Source organism: Giraffa tippelskirchi, chromosome 14 (assembly GCF_054371585.1).
Source record: "Giraffa tippelskirchi isolate mGirTip1 chromosome 14, T2T-mGirTip1v1.2.pri, whole genome shotgun sequence".
Classification (NCBI taxonomy): domain Eukaryota; kingdom Metazoa; phylum Chordata; class Mammalia; order Artiodactyla; family Giraffidae; genus Giraffa; species Giraffa tippelskirchi.
This window is the reverse complement of record NC_137288.1, coordinates 33479764-33497058: the sequence shown is the minus strand read 5'-3', so window position 1 is coordinate 33497058 and position 17295 is coordinate 33479764. Positions and strand designations below refer to the sequence as shown.

The window sequence follows — 17295 nt, the reverse complement described above, 5'->3', positions numbered from 1 at the left end:
TATTCAGTGTGCAAGTCATGTACTTCTGTTAATTTATTCATTTATGCCTTACTTCTGTTAATTTAACTTTATACTAAGTATTTTACTGTTTTGACCCAATTGTAAATTCAATTGTTTTTATAGGTTTATTTTTGGACTGTTCATTGCTAACCTATAGGGTTTTTTTTTCTTTTTTTGTGGATTTCTTAGGACTTTTTTTTTTTAATACATGGAGCATGTTATCTGCAAGTAGCTCTTTACTTCTTTCCTTCCCACTTGTATGTCTTTATTTCATTCTCTTGCTTAACTGCCCTGACTAGAATCTCAGTAAAATGCTGAATAGAAGTGGTAAGAGGGGAGTTCTTATTTTGCAGAAAAGAGAGAATGTAGCATACCTGAGACTGCAATATTTAGAGACATGGCTTGTAAGGTTGGTCCTTGGTTGGCATCTGGGAACTTGGATTTCAAGAGGATTTCTACCATTCCCTGGTAAGAATGGCTCACTGTACCCACCTGTTATTGCAGACAATATGGTTTATGCTGAACACCTGCTTTCCTCTGGGAGTCTCAAATTTGGTACATATTAGGTAGAGGGTGTCTACATAATGGATTTCCAATAAAAGGTATGGACTCTGGGGTCACATGAGCTTCCCTAGTAGACATTTCATGTATTGTCACATGTTGCTGGAATAATTAAGGGTGTCCCATGTGATTCCACTAAGAGAAGACTCTTGAAAGCTTATATCTGGTTTCCTTAATCTCCCCACATGTACCTTTCCCTTTGCTTCTACTGTAATAAATCACAACATGACTGTCTCTCAAGTCCTGTAACCTCAACTTGGTGTGGTGTTGGGGATCCCATGAACATTTGTCTTGTTCCTGATTTTACTGGGAAAGTATCCAGTTTCTCACCATTAAGTAAATGTTGGCTGTGGGTTCTTCATAGTTACCCTTCATCAGGTTGAGGAAGTTTGTATACTTGAGAAGAATTTTTATTATACTGTTTTTGACAAAGTGTTCTACAGATGTCTGTTAGGTAGTCAATTTAGTGTTGGTTAAGTTTACTAGTTCCTTGTTGACTTTCCGCCTAGCTGTTTTATCGATTGTTGTAAGTAGGGTATTGTCTGAGACTATTACTGTTGAATTATCTAGTTCTCCTTTCAACATTGTCAGTTTTTGCTTCATATATTTTGGACCTTCATAGGTACATATATGATAATTGTTTTGTTTTCCTGGGCATTGATACCTATTATCATTATGAACTGTCCTCCTTTGTTTCAAATAATGAATTTTGTTTTAAAGTTTATTTTACATGATATTATTATAGCCATTCAAGCTCCACTTTGTGTTCTATTTGCATGGTATATTTTTCCCCCCATATTTTCAGTTTTAACCTGTTTGTGTCTTTAAATACAAAATGTGTCTTTTGTAGACTAGGTATATTTGCATCATGTTTTTGCTTTTCTAAAATCTGATGTCAATCTCTGCCTTCTCATTGAAGTGTTTAGTCCATTTACATTAAATGTAACTACTGATAAGGTAAGATTTATTTCTGCCATTGTGCTATTTCTTTCTGAGTCCTCACCAGCAGTATTTTCAGCATCGCTATAGTCGATTTCTAATATCAGTCTGTTAATGGTGATTTATTAGACTTACTCTATCAAGTTCCTGAAAATTCTTCCAGCTACCACCCATTTCCCAGTTTCAAAGATGCTTCCACAAAAGAATATGTCGCAGCAGAACCCATTTCCAGGTAACAAAATATATACATAAGTTTACTATGCTGCATAACAAACTACCATAAATTTAGCGGTGGTAAGATGGAGGACACTATCCTGTTGATGGCCATCAGCTAGGGGGCTGCTCTCGGCTCCTACAGACTAGTCACAGTTCCTTGCCACTGGTCCTCTCATAGGATCTCTCACAACGTGGCAGCTTAGCTTTTCAAAGCCAGGAGGAAATCCATCTGACTTTTACACTCTCTTTTAGAATGCCCCACTGATTATGTCAGGCCTATCTAGGATAATGTCCCTTTTAAGTCAAAATTAACTGATTAGGTACTTTAATTACATACACAAAAACCCTTTGCCTTTGTCATATAATGTAACCTAAGCCATGGCATGACATCCCTCATTTTCACAGGTCCTGCCCATTGTCAAGAGTAAAGGATTATATACAGGTAGCACTGGACATCACCATGGACATCAGCAGACGGTCAGTAATGAAATCAGATTGATTATATTCTTTGAAGCCAAAGATGGAGAAGCTCTATACAGTCAGCAAAAACAAGACCGGGAGCTGACTGTGGCTCAGACCATGAACTCATTGCAAAATTCAGACTTAAATTGAAGGAAGTAGGGAAAACAACTAGACCATTCAGGTATGACCTAAATCAAATCCCTTACGATTATATAGTGTAAGTGAGAAATAGATTCAAGGGATTAGATCTGATAGACAGAGTGCCTGAAGAACTATGGATGGAGGTTTGTGACACTGTACAGGAGGCAGGGATCAAGACGATACCCAAGAAAAAGAAATGCAAAAAGGCAAAATGGTTGTCTGAGGAGTCCCTACAAAGAGCTGTGAAAAGAAGAGAAGCAAAAGGCAAAGGAGAAAAAAAAAAGATATTCCCATTTGAATGCAGAGTTCCAAAGAAGAGCAAGGAGAGATAAGAAAGCCTTCCTCAGTGATCAATGCAGACAAATAAAGGAAAACAATAGAATGGGAAAGACTAGAGATCTCTTCAAGAAAATTAGAGATACCAAGGGAACATTTCATGCACAGATGGGCTCATTAAAGGACAGAAATGGGACGGACCTAACAGAAGCACAAGATATTAAGAAGAGGTGGCAAGAATACACGGAAGAGCTATAAAAAAGATCTTCACGACCCAGATGATCACAATGGTGTGATCACTCACCTAGAACCAGACATCTTGGAATGCAAAGTCAGGTGGGCCTTAGGAAGCATCACTACGAACAAAGCTAGTGGAGGTGATGGAATTCCAGTTGAGCTATTTCAAATCCTAAAAGATGATGCTGTGAAAGTGCTGCACTCAATATGCCAGCAAATTTGGAAAACGCAGCAGTGGCCACAGGACTGGAAAAGGTCAGTTTTCATTCGAATCCCAAAGAATGGCAATGCCAAAGAATGCTCAAACTACTACACAATTGCATTCTTCTCACAAGCTAGCAAAGTAATGCTCAAATTTCTTCAAGCCAGGCTTCAACAGTATGTGAACCATGACCTTCCAGATGTTCAAGCTGGTTTTAGAAAAGGCAGAAGAACCAGAGATCAAACTGGGAACATCTGCTGGATCATCGGAAAAGCAAGAGAGTTCCAGAAAAACATCTACTTCTGCTTTATTGACTATGCCAACCCTTTGACTCTGTGATCACAATAAACTGTGGAAAAATTCTTCAAGAGATGGGAATACCAGGCCAGCTGACTTTCCTCCTGAGAAATAGGTATGCGGGTCAGGAAGCAACATTTAGAACCAGACATGGAACAACAGGTTGGTTCCAAATAGGGAAAGGAGTAGGTCAAGGCTGTATATTGTCACCCTGTTTATTTAACTTATATGCAGAGTACATCATGAGAAATGCTGGGCTGGATGAAGCACAAGATGGAATCAAGACTGCAGGGAGAAATATCAATAACCTCAGATATGCAGATGACACCACCCTTATGGCAGAAAGCGAAGATGAACTGAAGAGCCTCTTGATTAAAATTAAAGAGGAGAGTGAAAAAGCTGGGTTAAAACTCAACATTCATAAAACTAAGATCATGGCATCTGGTTTCATCACTTCATGGCAAATAAATGGGGAAACAGTGGAAACAGTGAGAGACTTTCTTTTTTTGGGCTCCAAAATCACTGCAGATGGTGACTGCAGCCATGAAATTAAGACGCTTGCTCCTTGGATGAAAAGTTATGACCAACCTAGACAGCATATGAAAAAGCAGAGACATTACTTTGCCAACAAAGGTCCGTCTAGTCAAGGCTATGGTTTTTCCAGTAGGCATGTATGGATGTGAGAGTTGGAGTATAAAGATAGCTGAGCGCCGAAGAACTGATGCTTTTGAACGGTGGTGTTGGAGAAGACTCTTGAGAGTCCCTTGGACTGCAAGGAGATCCAACCTGTCAATCGTAAATGAAATCAGTCCTGAATATTCATTGGAAGGACTGATGCTGAAGCTGAAACTCCCAATACTTTGGCCACCTGATGGGAAGAACTGACTCATTTGAAAAGACCCTGATGTTAGGAAAGATTGAAGGCAGCAGGAGAAGAGGATGACAGAGGATGAGATGGTTGGATGGCATTACTGAATCAATGGACATGAGTTTGGGTAAACTCTGGGAGTTGGTGATGGACAGGGAGGACTGGCGTGCTGCAGTCCATTGGATCACAAAGAGTCAGACACCACTGAGTGACTGAAGTGAACTGAACTGAGAACTGGAGGTCATTTTAGAAATCTGCCCAGTAGTTAACACTATAGTTACATCCTTTTAAACATCCTTTTGTCATAATAGAAAATAACTGGTACATCATTCTTCAACTCTCCTCCCACCTTTGGTTTAGTCTTATGTGCATGTATTTATGTATGTTTCTGTGTATTAGTCTGTATGAAAATAATGCTCTGCAGAAGTCTTTTTGCGGCAGATTCCCCAATCTATATTTGATTTGATAAAATCTGTCCTCTAGTAGATTCCTCAGGATGGGTTCATGGGTGGAGAATTTCCTAAGTTCTTTTATTTGATAGACAGTTTGCATAGATATTAAATCCTTGGCTCACACTTTCTGTCACTCAATTTTCTATACTTGTTCATGTATTTTAATTTTATTTGGAGTTTAAAGTTTTCTTCTACTTCAGTTCTTTTTTGGGAAGAGTCTTCCTCAGTTGTCTGTTTGACATTTTATTTTCTGATTCCAGCATTAGTTCTGTATGGGTTTTACTTCTCTCCTTCATTTTGCAATAGTGTGTCATTTAAAAAGATTTCTAGGTTAGTGACACTAGTTTCTCATTTCTGTTGGTTGTTCCAGCTAGCCTCTTTGGCTAGAATCATTTCTGGGATTGTTTGCTTGCCACGGATTCTTCTGGCTGTGAGAGACTGGGGCAGGAAAAATTACGGTCTGGTCCTATGATTTGTTACTTTTTCTCTTTTTACTCCATTACTTTGCACATTAGGTATTCTCTGTCTTTAAGCAACACTGAGAGTTTGGTTTTGGATAAAAATGTAGTTGCGGAGTTATTTCATATATTTTAGGAAGGAGATTTTTGGGAGGCTGCTTACCATATACCCACCACTGACTTCAGCTGCTTTGCTTTAAAAAATCCTCTTAATATATTGTCTTTTCAAACAAGAAAGAAATGTGAAAACATACAGGCATGCTCGTTTTACTGTGCTTTGCTTTATTTATTATGCTTCTCAGATACTGCCTTTTAAAAAAAAAAAAAAAATTTGAAGATTTGTGGCAACCTTGAGTTGTTAGATAATAGTTAGTATTTTTCAGCAATAAAGTATTTTAAAGTTAAGGTATGTACATTTTTTAGACATAATGCTATTGCACACTTAATAACAGTGTAAACATAACTTTCATACACAGTGGAAAACAAAAATTTGTGAGACTCACTTTATTAGGATAGTCACTTTACTACAGTGGTCTGGATCATAATTCCCAACATCTCTGAGGTATGTCTGCAAATGGTTTTCGACTTGTGATTACTAACTTGAAATTATTAGGTTTTGACTACATTTATAAATAGACTGCTTATAGGAGGCTAGATTTCCTATAAATTTAATTACCAGAGTTGTTTAATTCCTTAGGTAGGTTTTAACTTGTAACTGTTAGCAGTTTGCCAGACATCTGAAATACATAATAGAATATATTAAATGCATAAATGAAATTTAAAATGTTTATAGACATTTAATTATTTAGGCCTTTAAATCAAACTGACAGCTTAAGGGACGTTTAGTTAGCTTGACTTGAGTAGATTAAACATTTATTAAAAGAAAATAATTTCTTATTTAGAGAAAACTTTCTAGATTTATAGAGATACTAATGAAGTTGAAGCTCCAATACTTTGGCCACCTGATGCAAAGAGACTGAATGTTGGGAAAGATTGAGGGCAGGAGGGGAAGGGCGAGAGACGATGAGATGGTTGGGTAACATCATCATCTCAATGGACAGGAGTCTGAGCAAACTCTGGGAGAGAGTGAAGGACAGGGAGCCTGGAACGCTGCAGTCTATGGGGTTGCAAAGAGTTGGACATGACTTAGTGACAGAACAACAACAATGAAGTTTGCCTGTGGAATAGCAAGACCTGCTCAAGTCCACGGAGAAGGCAATGGCACCCCACTCCAGTACTCTTGCCTGAAAAATCCCATGGACGGAGGAGCCTGGTAGGCTACGGTCCATGGGGTCGCTAAGAGTCGGGCTCGACTGAGCGACTTCACTTTCACTTTTCCCATTCATGCACTGGAGAAGGAAATGGCAACCCACTCCAGTATTCTTGCCTGGAGAACCCCAGGGATGGCGGAGCCTGGTGGGCTGCCGTCTACGGGGTCACACAGAGTCGGACACGACTGAAGCGACTTAGCAGCAGCAGCTCAAGTCCAGAAGTACAAGAAGCAAGAGGGCAGAAGTCTGGGTAAGAATAAGGAGATATAATTGGTCTCGGTGATTAGCTCTCTCTTTGCCCTACACTCTAATTTCATTTCTAAAACTTACCACTTCTCCCAAACACATCAGGATGTTGCACACCTCATTTACTGTTTTAGGCACCGAGGAATATCAGTTCAGTTGCTCAGTCGTGTCCCACTCTTTGTGACCCCATGAACCGAAGCACACCAGGCCTCCCTGTCCATCACCATCTCCTGGAGTTTACCCAAACTCATGTCCATTGAGTCGGTGATGCCATCCAACCGGGGAATATATGGAAGAATAATACAAAGTTCCTAATCTCATGGACTTCAACTACAGAAAAGAGACAAATTAAAACAAACAAATAAATACATAATTTCAAATAGTGGCAAAGCCATGAGGATTAAAAAAAATAGGATAAAGGAAGACAGTCATAGGGAACGGTGTTACTGGAACTGTATTCAGGGAAGGCTCCTCCGAGGTTGTGATATTTAATCAGAGATCTGAATGAAGTCAGACATTCAGAGGAAGAGAATTTTAGGTGGAAGGTCTAGCAAATTGCAAAAGCATTGACGTGGGATCAAGCTTAGTGGGTTCATGGTACATACAACAAGGAGGCAACTTGGCAAAACCAGAGTGAAACTAAAGTCAGAAAGACAGCTGAGGGTAAATTACAGGAGACTGGTGGGTCATGGCACAAAATCTGGATTTTATTATGAATGCAAAAGGAAGGTGTTGAAATGACTACTCGGCTTGCTTAGACTGTGTTTCTCCTCCTCGGTTATCTGATTAACTCCCACTTGTCTTTCAAAATCAGCATCATCTCCTGTGGGACATATTTCTTAACTCTCCAGATAAGATCAATCACCTCCTTTTTTTTTTTTTTAATTTTTTAATAAATTTATTTATTTTAGTTAGGGTACTTAGTTTACAATATTGTAGTGGTTTTTTCCATACTCCAATCACCTCCTTCTGCGTGCTACCTCTGAGCAATAACGAATGACTGAACTGTGTGTGTGTTTCATTTCACTGTAGAGTAGCTTCAGCATTTAACGTAGTGGTATGTACTAAGGAAAGGTTCCATTAAGGAAAACCACCCATTCAACGGTGCATTGACTTCTCTGGACCAATTGAGGTGTCATTCACACGGAGGCGCACGGGAACCGGTTGCCCTGGGAGGTCGGCTGCAACATTCCCCCACCTCTCTCTGTCACCTGAGGCCAAGAAGGCCTCTCAGACAGCCAGCCTCCCACTGTCAGGGGCCTGTCGTTTCCCCTTAGCACATCTATTCCCGCGTCCTTCCTGGGCCCTGTGGTGGGACTTCGGATGGGGCTTCGCGTCTCTGCATCCACACTCCCAGGAAACGCTTCCCTGGCCCAGTTAACGCACCTTCTGAACAACGGGACTTTACAGCCGCGATGTCCACTGGCCTAGAGAGTCCAGCTCCTGCCGCGCCTCCGCGGCACACCCTTCGTCTCGCAGTCCTCCTCACGGCCCCCCGCCCCACTCACCTAGGATGCGAGTGACCCCCAAGGTCAGCTTCTCCAGGTGCGGCTTGCTGCCGCCCAGCAGCGGGGGCGACGTCTCCTCCATGTCTCGCGTCCCGGCTCCGCGTGCGGCCGGGGAAGGGGTGGGGACCGGGCCGGGGAGCGGGGCGGGCCGGAGGGCCGGACACCGCCCGGGAGGTGCGGCCGTCAAGTTCGCGGCATGCCGGGACTTGTAGTGCTCGGCGTCTGAGAGGGCTGCGGGGCGGAGATGAGGGGCCCGGGCTGCTCGGGCTGTACTAGTCCCCCGAGACGCTTGCTCCCGCTGCCCCGGCGGGTGCTCCACGCCACGCCGCCGGGACCCAGCGACCCCTCCAGCCGGACCGTCGCGCCCCACCGGGGCCGGCCGCGCAAGCGGGGACGGGCCTCTGTGTCGTGTGGCCAATCCGGACCGGGCCTGGGGGCCGGGGCGGGGCGGCCCCGGCGCGACGCCCCGAGTGGCGGTTGTTTCAAGATGGCGGACGTGGCGGGCCCCTCCCGCCCGGGCGCGGCGGCGTTCTGGAGCCGGGACTGTATCCTTTGCCCGCCTGACAGGGGGCGCCGGCGCCTTTCCCGGGGCGAGGGGTCGCGAGGGACGCGGAGCGGAGGGGAGAAGCTCGCTGCGGACCCCGGGGGCGGGGCCGTGCAGTCGGGCCGCCGGGCAGTTCCCTTGCTTGGGTAGTAGGTGGCGGAGAGCCTGCACTGTTTCTCCAGGCTGGAGTTCTAGACGTTCGACCCAAGCTGTTTCCCTGCCCTCCTTGGCGGTGAGCCCCGGAAAGACGGCCTCGAGTTGGGGGCTGGAAGGGGCCCTCTGCCTGAGGCGACCTCCGGCCGGCCGGGTCTGTGAGGAGTGAGCTTCTGGAGAAGGGCATGGTGTTGGGTGCTCCAGGAGCTTTTCGTCTTGGTTTAGGAGTATCCCTGGCCTGCGCTGTTAGGAGCAAGTCAGGACCTTGTTGGACTTCGAAGGCCTGGCAGTGACGATGTATTTTCATACTTATATCTTCAGAGAATCGTGGGACTTGGTTTCACACGGACGTGATCTAGTGATGCTGATGATGGAATCAGATGCGATGCAGATTTTAGGACCTGGGGGTAGCGTTGATTTGTATGTAGGTTGCGGGTCACCGCAGGCAGGGTTGAGTCAGTTCTTGGATAGTTTTATGGTAGAGAAGCTGTGACGCTTTTACCCTTGGAGTAATGAGATGTGTGACAAAACTGGTTCTTTCCCTGCGTTCTGTACACTTTTCCAGATTGATCTTTGGCCCTGGTAACTTGCTTCACGTTCCAGGAGAGTTACCTGAAAGGAGGGCGTTCAGTGTGTTGGATGCCCACAGAGGCAAGCCTTTTGGTCTGTTTGCTAGGAGTGGCCATAGCATTGTTAGAGGCATTGCTGTTAACGTATCCTGAATCGTTCTTTGCAGGTTCTACTTAGCTAGTCAGTAAAACTTAAGAAGTTATATTATCAATTCCCCTTGTTGGATTACTAGGATTAAAGTGTCACGCCTTGGAGAGTGGGGTATTTTTGCATTTCTTGCTGCTGACTGTTTGGTATTATGGACTTTCTAAGCATTATTACCATTTGTGTGTGAGAGGTTGGTGAGCATCAAGTGAAATCGTGATCCTACACTGTGGATAAAAAGCACACTGATACACTGTGCAAATTAAATATTTTTTCTTTACCTGTCAGGGGAATATGTGCATCGGGAGCAGCTGGACTGAATTAGGAAGTCAGGAAATTGGGATGAGTCTTTCTCATGAAACATTGCCTCAGCAATGTTAGAATTTTGTGATAGAGATATATGAAGATTATTAACTTATAATGTGCTTCTTCAGTGTAATCATTTTCATAACCATCTATGTGGCTTTCGTTATTATTCCTTAACTTTCTGTATAACCAATGCTGTTGTGCTGATACGAAATGTATAAGGATATTGTTCTGATATATAATAGAATGTATGTGGGTTGTGGATAGGGGAGACAGTCTGTTGCAGTGGGTATGATTAAGTTACTAGGTGTGTAAACAGAATCTATGCTCTTGGTCTTAGCAGCCTTGTACTCAATTGTTTATGTAGTCATATTACTCTGTATTTCATATAGATGTCATATAGCCTTCCTTTTCTCTTACATTCTTCCTTACTCTAAAAATTAACGTAAGATACTCATCTTTGCAGTGAAAGGGAAGAGTTAAAGTTATTTGGGGAAAATGGTGATTACATTCTGTAGAAATTCAGTTTGAAAGGAGCTTCAAGGTTACCAGTATCGCGTTTCCCCTCCCTATTCCACCTAATGACCAATTAATATCCAGCCTCAAATATTTTCATGTTAAATCTCTGTAGAACTTAAAAGCATGTCAGATATGAATTTGTTACTGAATCTTTGCTAAAAAACATAATTATGAGTCATTTGATTTAGTCATGTGTCTTTTGATCTTTTTGTAAAAAAAATTTTATTGGAATGTCTTTTGATCTTGATCTCTTTTCTCATTACACTGATGACTTCCCAGACCACCCCTGAAGTACTTATAGTTAGAACTTTCAATAGAAAAAGGCCAAAAAGTATATACCTGTAATCTGGTATTCTTTTCACACTATTCGGAGATTTTCAGTGCCTCACCTCAACAATTGAAGTATGATTGAGAGATTTCCCATTCTTAGATGTTTCTATCATGTGAGGACAGGTCATCTGTGACTGAAGGTCATCTTTTCATATTGTTGTTTTTATAAGTTGTGTGTCTTCTGGACATTATGATTCAGCAGTGCTGTTTTGCACAAGGTATTTCTTTATACCCAATGTGTAAACAGTGATATGCCATGTTGTCATTTTATGGCTTAAATCTACAAGTGAAATATGCCCCTTTGGTCATAAACTGCTTTCCTTCTTCATTATAGCTCTTGGTGATATCAAAAGAAATTAGTATTTCTGCAGTATCTAAATTTGATTGCTGAAGTGCACTCAAGTGTATTATCTTTAACAGTATTATGAACTTGATATTAACAAATATGAACTATAAAGGACCTGGTCAAAGCATTGCAGCAGCTATAATCTCTGCCGTTGAGTTTTCAATTAAATAGAGACTTTACATTGATTTTTTTTAAGAACAAAAGTTGATTTTTATTTTTTTTTTAAATTAGTTTATTTTCTATTTTTTAACTTTACAATATTGTATTTGTTTTGCCATACACTGACATGAATCCACCATGGGTATACATGTTTTCCCCTTCCAGAACCCCCCTTCCACCTCCCTCCCCACCCCCTCCCTCTGGGTCATCCCAGTGCACCAGCCCTGAGCACCCTGTATCATGCATTGAACCTGGACTGGCGATTCGTTTCACATATAATAATTTACATGCTTCAATGCCATTCTCCCAGAGCATCCCGCCCTCTCCCATAGAGTCCATAATACTGTTCTATTTATCTGTGTCTCTTTTGATGTCTTGCATACAGGGTTATCTTTACCGATTGACTAAGTACCATATATATGTGTTAGTATACTGTTCTGGTGTTTTTCTTTCTGGCTTACTTCACTCTGTATAATAGGCTCCAGTTTCATCCACCGCATTAGAACGGATTCGATTGTATTCTTTTTAATGGCTGAGTAATATTCCGTTGTGTATATGTACCACAGCTTCCTTATCCATTCATCTGCTGATGGGCATCTAGGCTTCTTCCATGTCCTGGCTATTATAAACAGTGCTGCGATGAGCATTGGGGTACACGTATCTCTTTCAATTCTGGTTTCCCCTGTGTGTATGCCCAGAAGTGGGATTGCTAGGCCATATGGCAGTTCTATTTCCAGTTTTTTGAGGAATCTCCACACTGTTCTCCATAGTGGCTGTACTAGTTTGCATTCCCACCAACAGTGTAAGAGAGTTCCCTTTTCTCCGCACCCTCTCCAGCATTTATTGCTTGTAGTCTTTTGGATAGCAGCCATTCTGACTGGCGTGAAATGGTACCTCATTGTGGTTTTGATTTGCATTTCTCTAATAATGAGTGATGTTGAGCATCTTTTCATGTGTTTGTTAGCCATCTGTATGTCTTCTTTGGAGAAGTGTCTGTTTAGTTCTTTGGCCCACTTTTTGGTTGGGTCGTTTATTTTTCTGGAATTCAGCTGCAGAAGTTGCTTGTATATTTTTGAGATTAATTGTCTGTTGCTTCGTTTGCTATTATTTTCTCCCATTCCGAAGGCTGTCTTTTCACCTTGCTTATAGTTTCCTTTGTTGTGCAAAAGCTTTTAATTTTAATTAGGTCCCATTTGTTTATTTTTGCTTTTATTTCCAATATTCTGGGAGGTGGGTCATAGAGGATCCTGCTGTGATTTATGTTGAAGAGTGTTTTGCCTATGTTTTCCTCTAGTAATTTTATAGTTTCTGGTCTTACGTTTAGCTCTTTAATCCATTTTGAGTTTATTTTTGTGTATGGTGTTAGAAAGTGTTCTAGTTTCATTCTTTTATAAGTGGTTGACCAGTTTTCCCAGCACCACTTGTTAAAGAGATTGTCTTTTCTCCATTGTATATTGTTGCCTTCTTTGTCAAAGATAAGGTGTCCATAGGTGTGTGGATTTATCTCTGGGCTTTCTATTTTGTTCCATTGATCTATATTTCTGTCCTTGTGCCAGTACCATACTGTCTTGATGACTGTGGCTTTGTAGTAGATCCTGAAGTCAGGCAGGTTGATTCCTCCAGTTCCATTCTTCTTTCTCAAGATTGCTTTGACTATTCGAGGTTTTTTGTATTTCCATACAAATTGTGAAATTATTTGTTCTAGTTCTCTGAAGAATACTGTTGGAAGCTTGATAGGGATTGCATTGAATCTGTAGATTGCTTTGGGTAGTATACTCATTTTCACTATATTGATTCTTCCGATCCATGAACATGGTATATTTCTCCATCTGTTTGTGTCCTCTTTGATTTCTTCCACCAGTGTTTTATAGTTTTCTATATATAGGTCTTTTGTTTTTTTAGGTAGATATATTCCTAAGTATTTTATTCTTTTCGTTGTGATGGTGAATGGAATTGTTTCCTTAATTTCTCTTTCTGTTATCTCGTTGTTAGTGTATAGGAATGCAAGGGATTTCTGTGTGTTAATTTTATATCCTGCAACTTTACTATATTCGTTGATTAGCTCTAGTAATTTTTTGGTGGAGTCTTTAGGGTTTTCTATGTAGAGGATCATGTCATCTGCAAACAGAGAGAGTTTTACTTCTTCTTTTCCAATCTGGATTCCTTTTATTTCTTTTTCTGCTCTGATTGCTGTGGCCAAAACTTCCAAAACTATGTTGAATAGTAGTGGTGTGAGTGGGCACCCTTGTCTTGTTCCTGATTTTAGGGGAAATGCTTTCAGTTTTTCACCATTGAGGATAATGTTTGCCGTGGGTTTGTCATATATAGCTTTTATTATGTTGAGGTATGTTCCTTCTATTCCTGCTTTTTGGAGGATTTTTATCATAAATGGATGTTGAATTTTGTCAAAGGCTTTCTCTGCATCTATTGAAATAATCATATGATTTTTATTTTTCAATTTGTTTATGTGGTGTATTACACTGATTGATTTGCAGATATTGAAGAATCCTTGCATCCCTGGGGTAAAGCCCACTTGGTCATGATGTATGATCTTTTTAATATGTTGTTGGATTCTGTTTGCAAGGATTTTGTTCAGGATTTTTGCATCTATGTTCATCAGTGATATTGGCCTGTAGTTTTCTTTTTTTGTAACATCTTTGTCAGGTTTTGGAATTAGGGTGATGATGGCCTCATAGAATGAGTTTGGAAGTTTACCTTCCTCTGCAGTTTTCTGGAAGAGTTTGAGTAAGAGAGATGTTAGCTCTTCTCTAAATTTTTGGTAGAATTCAGCTGTGAAGCCATCTGGTCCTGGGCTTTTGTTTGCTGGAAGATTTCTGATTACAGTTTCAATTTCCATGCTTGTGATGGGTCTGTTGAGATTTTCTATTTCTTCCTGGTTCAGTTTTGGGAAGTCGTACTTTTCTAAGAATTTATCCATTTCTTCCAAGTTGTCCATTTTATTTGCATATACTTGCTGATAATAGTCTCTTATGATCCTTTGTATTTCTGTGTTGTCTGTTGTGATCTCTCCATTTTCATTTCTGATTTTGTTGATTTGATTCTTCTCCCTTTGTTTCTTGATGAGTCTGGCTAATGGCTTGTCAATTTTATTTATCTTCTCAAAGAACCAGCTTTTGGCTTTGCTGATTTTTGCTATAGTCTCTTTTGTTTCTTTTGCATTTATTTCTGCCCTAATTTTTAAGATTTCTTTTCTTCTACTAACCCTGGGGTTCTTTATTTCTTCCTTTTCTAGTTGCTTTAGGTGTAGAGTTAGGTTATTTATTCGACTTTTTTCTTGTTTCTTGAGGTGAGCCTGTATTGCTATGAATCTTCCCCTTAGCACTGCTTTTACCGTGTTCTATACCATCACTCCATGGGAAATAGTTGGGGAAACAGTGTCAGACTTTACTTTTTTGGGCTCCAGAATCACTGCTGATGGTGACTGCAGCCATGAAATTAAAAGACACTTACTCCTTGGAAGGAAGGTTATGGCCAACCTATATAGCATGTTTAAAAGCAGAGACATTACTTTGCCAACAAAAGTCCATCTAGTCAAGGCTATGGTTTTTCCAGTGGTCATGTATGGATGTGAGAGTTGGACGGTGAAGAAAGCTGAGCGCCGCAGAATTGATGCTTTTGAACTGTGGTGTTGGAGAAGACTCTTGAGAGTCCCTTAGACTGCAAGGAGATCCAATCAATCCATCCTAAAAGAGATCAATCCTGGGTGTTCGTTGGAAGGTCTGATGTTGAAGCTGAAGCTCCAATACTTTGGCCACCTCATGTGAAGGGTTGACTCATTGGAAAAGACCTTAATGCTGGGTAGGATTGGGGGCGGGAGGAGAAGGGGACGACAGAGGATGAGATGGTTGGATGGCATCACCGACTCGATGAACATGGGTTTGGGTAGACTCCGGGAGTTGGTGATGGACAGAGAGGCCTGGCGTGCTGCGATTCATGGGGTCGCAGAGAGTCGGACACGACTGAGCAACTGAACTGAACTGAACTGATAGGTTTTGGGTTGTTGGGTTTTCATTTTCATTCGTTTCTATGCATATTTTGATTTCTTTTTTGATTTCTTCTGTGATTTGTTGGTCATTCAGCAGTGTGTTGTTCAGCCTCCGTATATTGGAGTTTTTAATTGTTTTTCTCCTGTAATTGACATCTAATCTTACTGCATTGTGGTCAGAAAAGATGCTTGGAATGATTTCAATTTTTTTGAATTTACCAAGACTAGATTTATGGCCCAGGATGTGACCTATTCCGGAGAAGGTTCCGTGTGCGCTTGAGAAAAAGGTGAAATTCATTGTTTTGGGGTGAAATGATCTATAGATATCAGTTAGGTCTAACTGGTCTATTGTATCATTTAAAGTTTGTGTTTCCTTGTTAATTTTCTGTTTAGTTGATCTGTCCATAGGTGTGAGTGGAGTATTAAAGTCTCCCACTATTATTGTGTTATTGTTAATTTCCTCTTTCATACTTGTTAGCATTTGCCTTACATATAGCAGTGCTCCTTTGTTGGGTGCATATGTATTTATAATTGTTATATCTTCTTCTTGGATTGATCCTTTGATCATTATGTAGTGTCCATCTTTGTCTCTTTTCACCACCTTTGTTTTAAAGTCTATTTTATTTGATATGAGTATTGCTCCTCCTGCTTTCTTTTGGTCTCTATTTACATTGATTTTAAAATAATATCAGTTCAGTTCAGTCGCTCAGTTGTGTCCAACTCTTTACGACCCCATGGACTGCAGCATGCCAGGCCTCCCTGTCCGTCACCAACTTCCAGAGTTTACTCAAACTCATGTCCATTGAGTTGGTGATGCCATCCAACCATCTCATCCTCTGTCGTCCCCTTCTTCTCCTGCCTTCCATCTTTCCCAGCATCAGGGTCTTTTCAAATGAGTCAGTTCTTTGCATCAGGTGGCCAAAGTATTGGAGTTTCAGCTTCAGCATCAGTCCTTCCAAAGAATATTCAGGACTGATTTCCTTTAGGATGGACTGGTTGGATCTCCTTGCTGTCCAAAGGACTCTCAAGAGTCTTCTCCGATGCCACAGTTCAAAAGCGTCAATTCTTCAGCACTCAGCTTTCTTTATAGTCCAACTCTCACATCCATACATGACTACTGGAAAAACCATGTATGTCAGGAAAATCATTATGGTTAGTAATGATGATACACATGTTGCTGATAAGTGATTCACACTCACAAGGTTATCGCAGAATGGGAAGTACCAAGTTTATTTTCTTCACATCCTGTTGCTCTAGGATAGGTATATTTATTTCTCCCTACCACTTCTGGCTTGGGTTTCTGCTTGCCACTTTAATTTCGAAAACTTGGGCATTAAAGACTCTTTGTAACTTGCTATACTTATCCTACTGAGGCACTTCCAGATGAACCAAGTGAAATTAAGGTGACACAGAGAACAGAATAAGAGGTCCAAATTGTGTCTCTTTAACTTTCCCATGAAATATACATTTCTTGGGAATTGGTATTTGAAGAAGGTAAATATTTGGGTTCTCAAAAATAATGAGATGAAGATAGATTACAAGCAATTAGAAAGTTAGTTTGGATGGAGGCAATTTCAAATATTTTGTCTTATTTATAAAAACTTTTGTTAAGGTCAGTTTATTTAGTGGTCTTATATTTGAAAAAGAAATTTGGTATGGATGTAGCTAGTTGGGTTTGTGTGCATATTTTGAATAGGACAAAGAGAGAAAGACAGAATTGAGAGTTGTTGGACAGTGCCTCATGGGATTAAATAAATAGTGATTTCATTTGTTCCTAGATGGTTTACTATGATCCAGGCATTCTTTGATCTTAGCGATACAACATTGATCAAAACATTTTAGATTTTCACTGGCTTTGTACTTACATGTAGGTGAAATGAAATTAGTTAATGAATAAGTAAAATAATATTATATGATTATGGGTGCTATGGAGAAAAATAAAGCAGGAAGATGGTAGCTGTTAATGTCATGGGGGTCTTTTGTGTTTTGTTAACTGTTGCTTTATAGTATTTTGAAACCAGGAATTGTGATGCCTCCAGCTTTGTTGTTCTTTCTCAAGATTGCTTTGACTAATTAAGGTCTTT

At 40.8% G+C, this 17295-nt stretch overlaps 2 protein-coding genes across 16 annotated transcripts in view; one reads left to right on the top strand and one right to left on the bottom strand.

Annotated features, from left to right (window-relative positions):
* TPGS2 (tubulin polyglutamylase complex subunit 2) overlaps positions 1 to 8654 on the bottom strand; it is a 60324-nt gene extending 51670 nt beyond the window's left edge. For all 5 annotated transcript variants that reach the window (XR_014074758.1, XR_014074759.1, XM_081562393.1 and 2 more), the window contains exon 1: positions 8135 to 8654. Coding sequence is in view for 3 of the 5 variants with exons in the window: in XM_081562393.1 (XP_081418519.1) it covers positions 8135 to 8216 (82 nt within the window). In the remaining 2 variants the exon portion in view is untranslated. The remainder of the gene's footprint in view (positions 1 to 8134) is intronic.
* Positions 7652 to 17295, top strand: part of KIAA1328 (KIAA1328 ortholog) — a 395477-nt gene continuing 385833 nt past the window's right edge. For 5 of the 11 annotated variants that reach the window (XM_081562376.1, XM_081562367.1, XM_081562366.1 and 2 more), the window contains exon 1: positions 8280 to 8679. Coding sequence is in view for 4 of the 11 variants with exons in the window: in XM_081562367.1 (XP_081418493.1) it covers positions 8379 to 8679 (301 nt within the window). In the remaining 7 variants the exon portion in view is untranslated. Of the gene's footprint in view, positions 8158 to 8279; positions 8911 to 10103; positions 10159 to 17295 lie in introns of those variants that run through there. The other 6 variants (XM_081562371.1, XM_081562369.1, XM_081562375.1 and 3 more) reach the window with 3 other exon arrangements.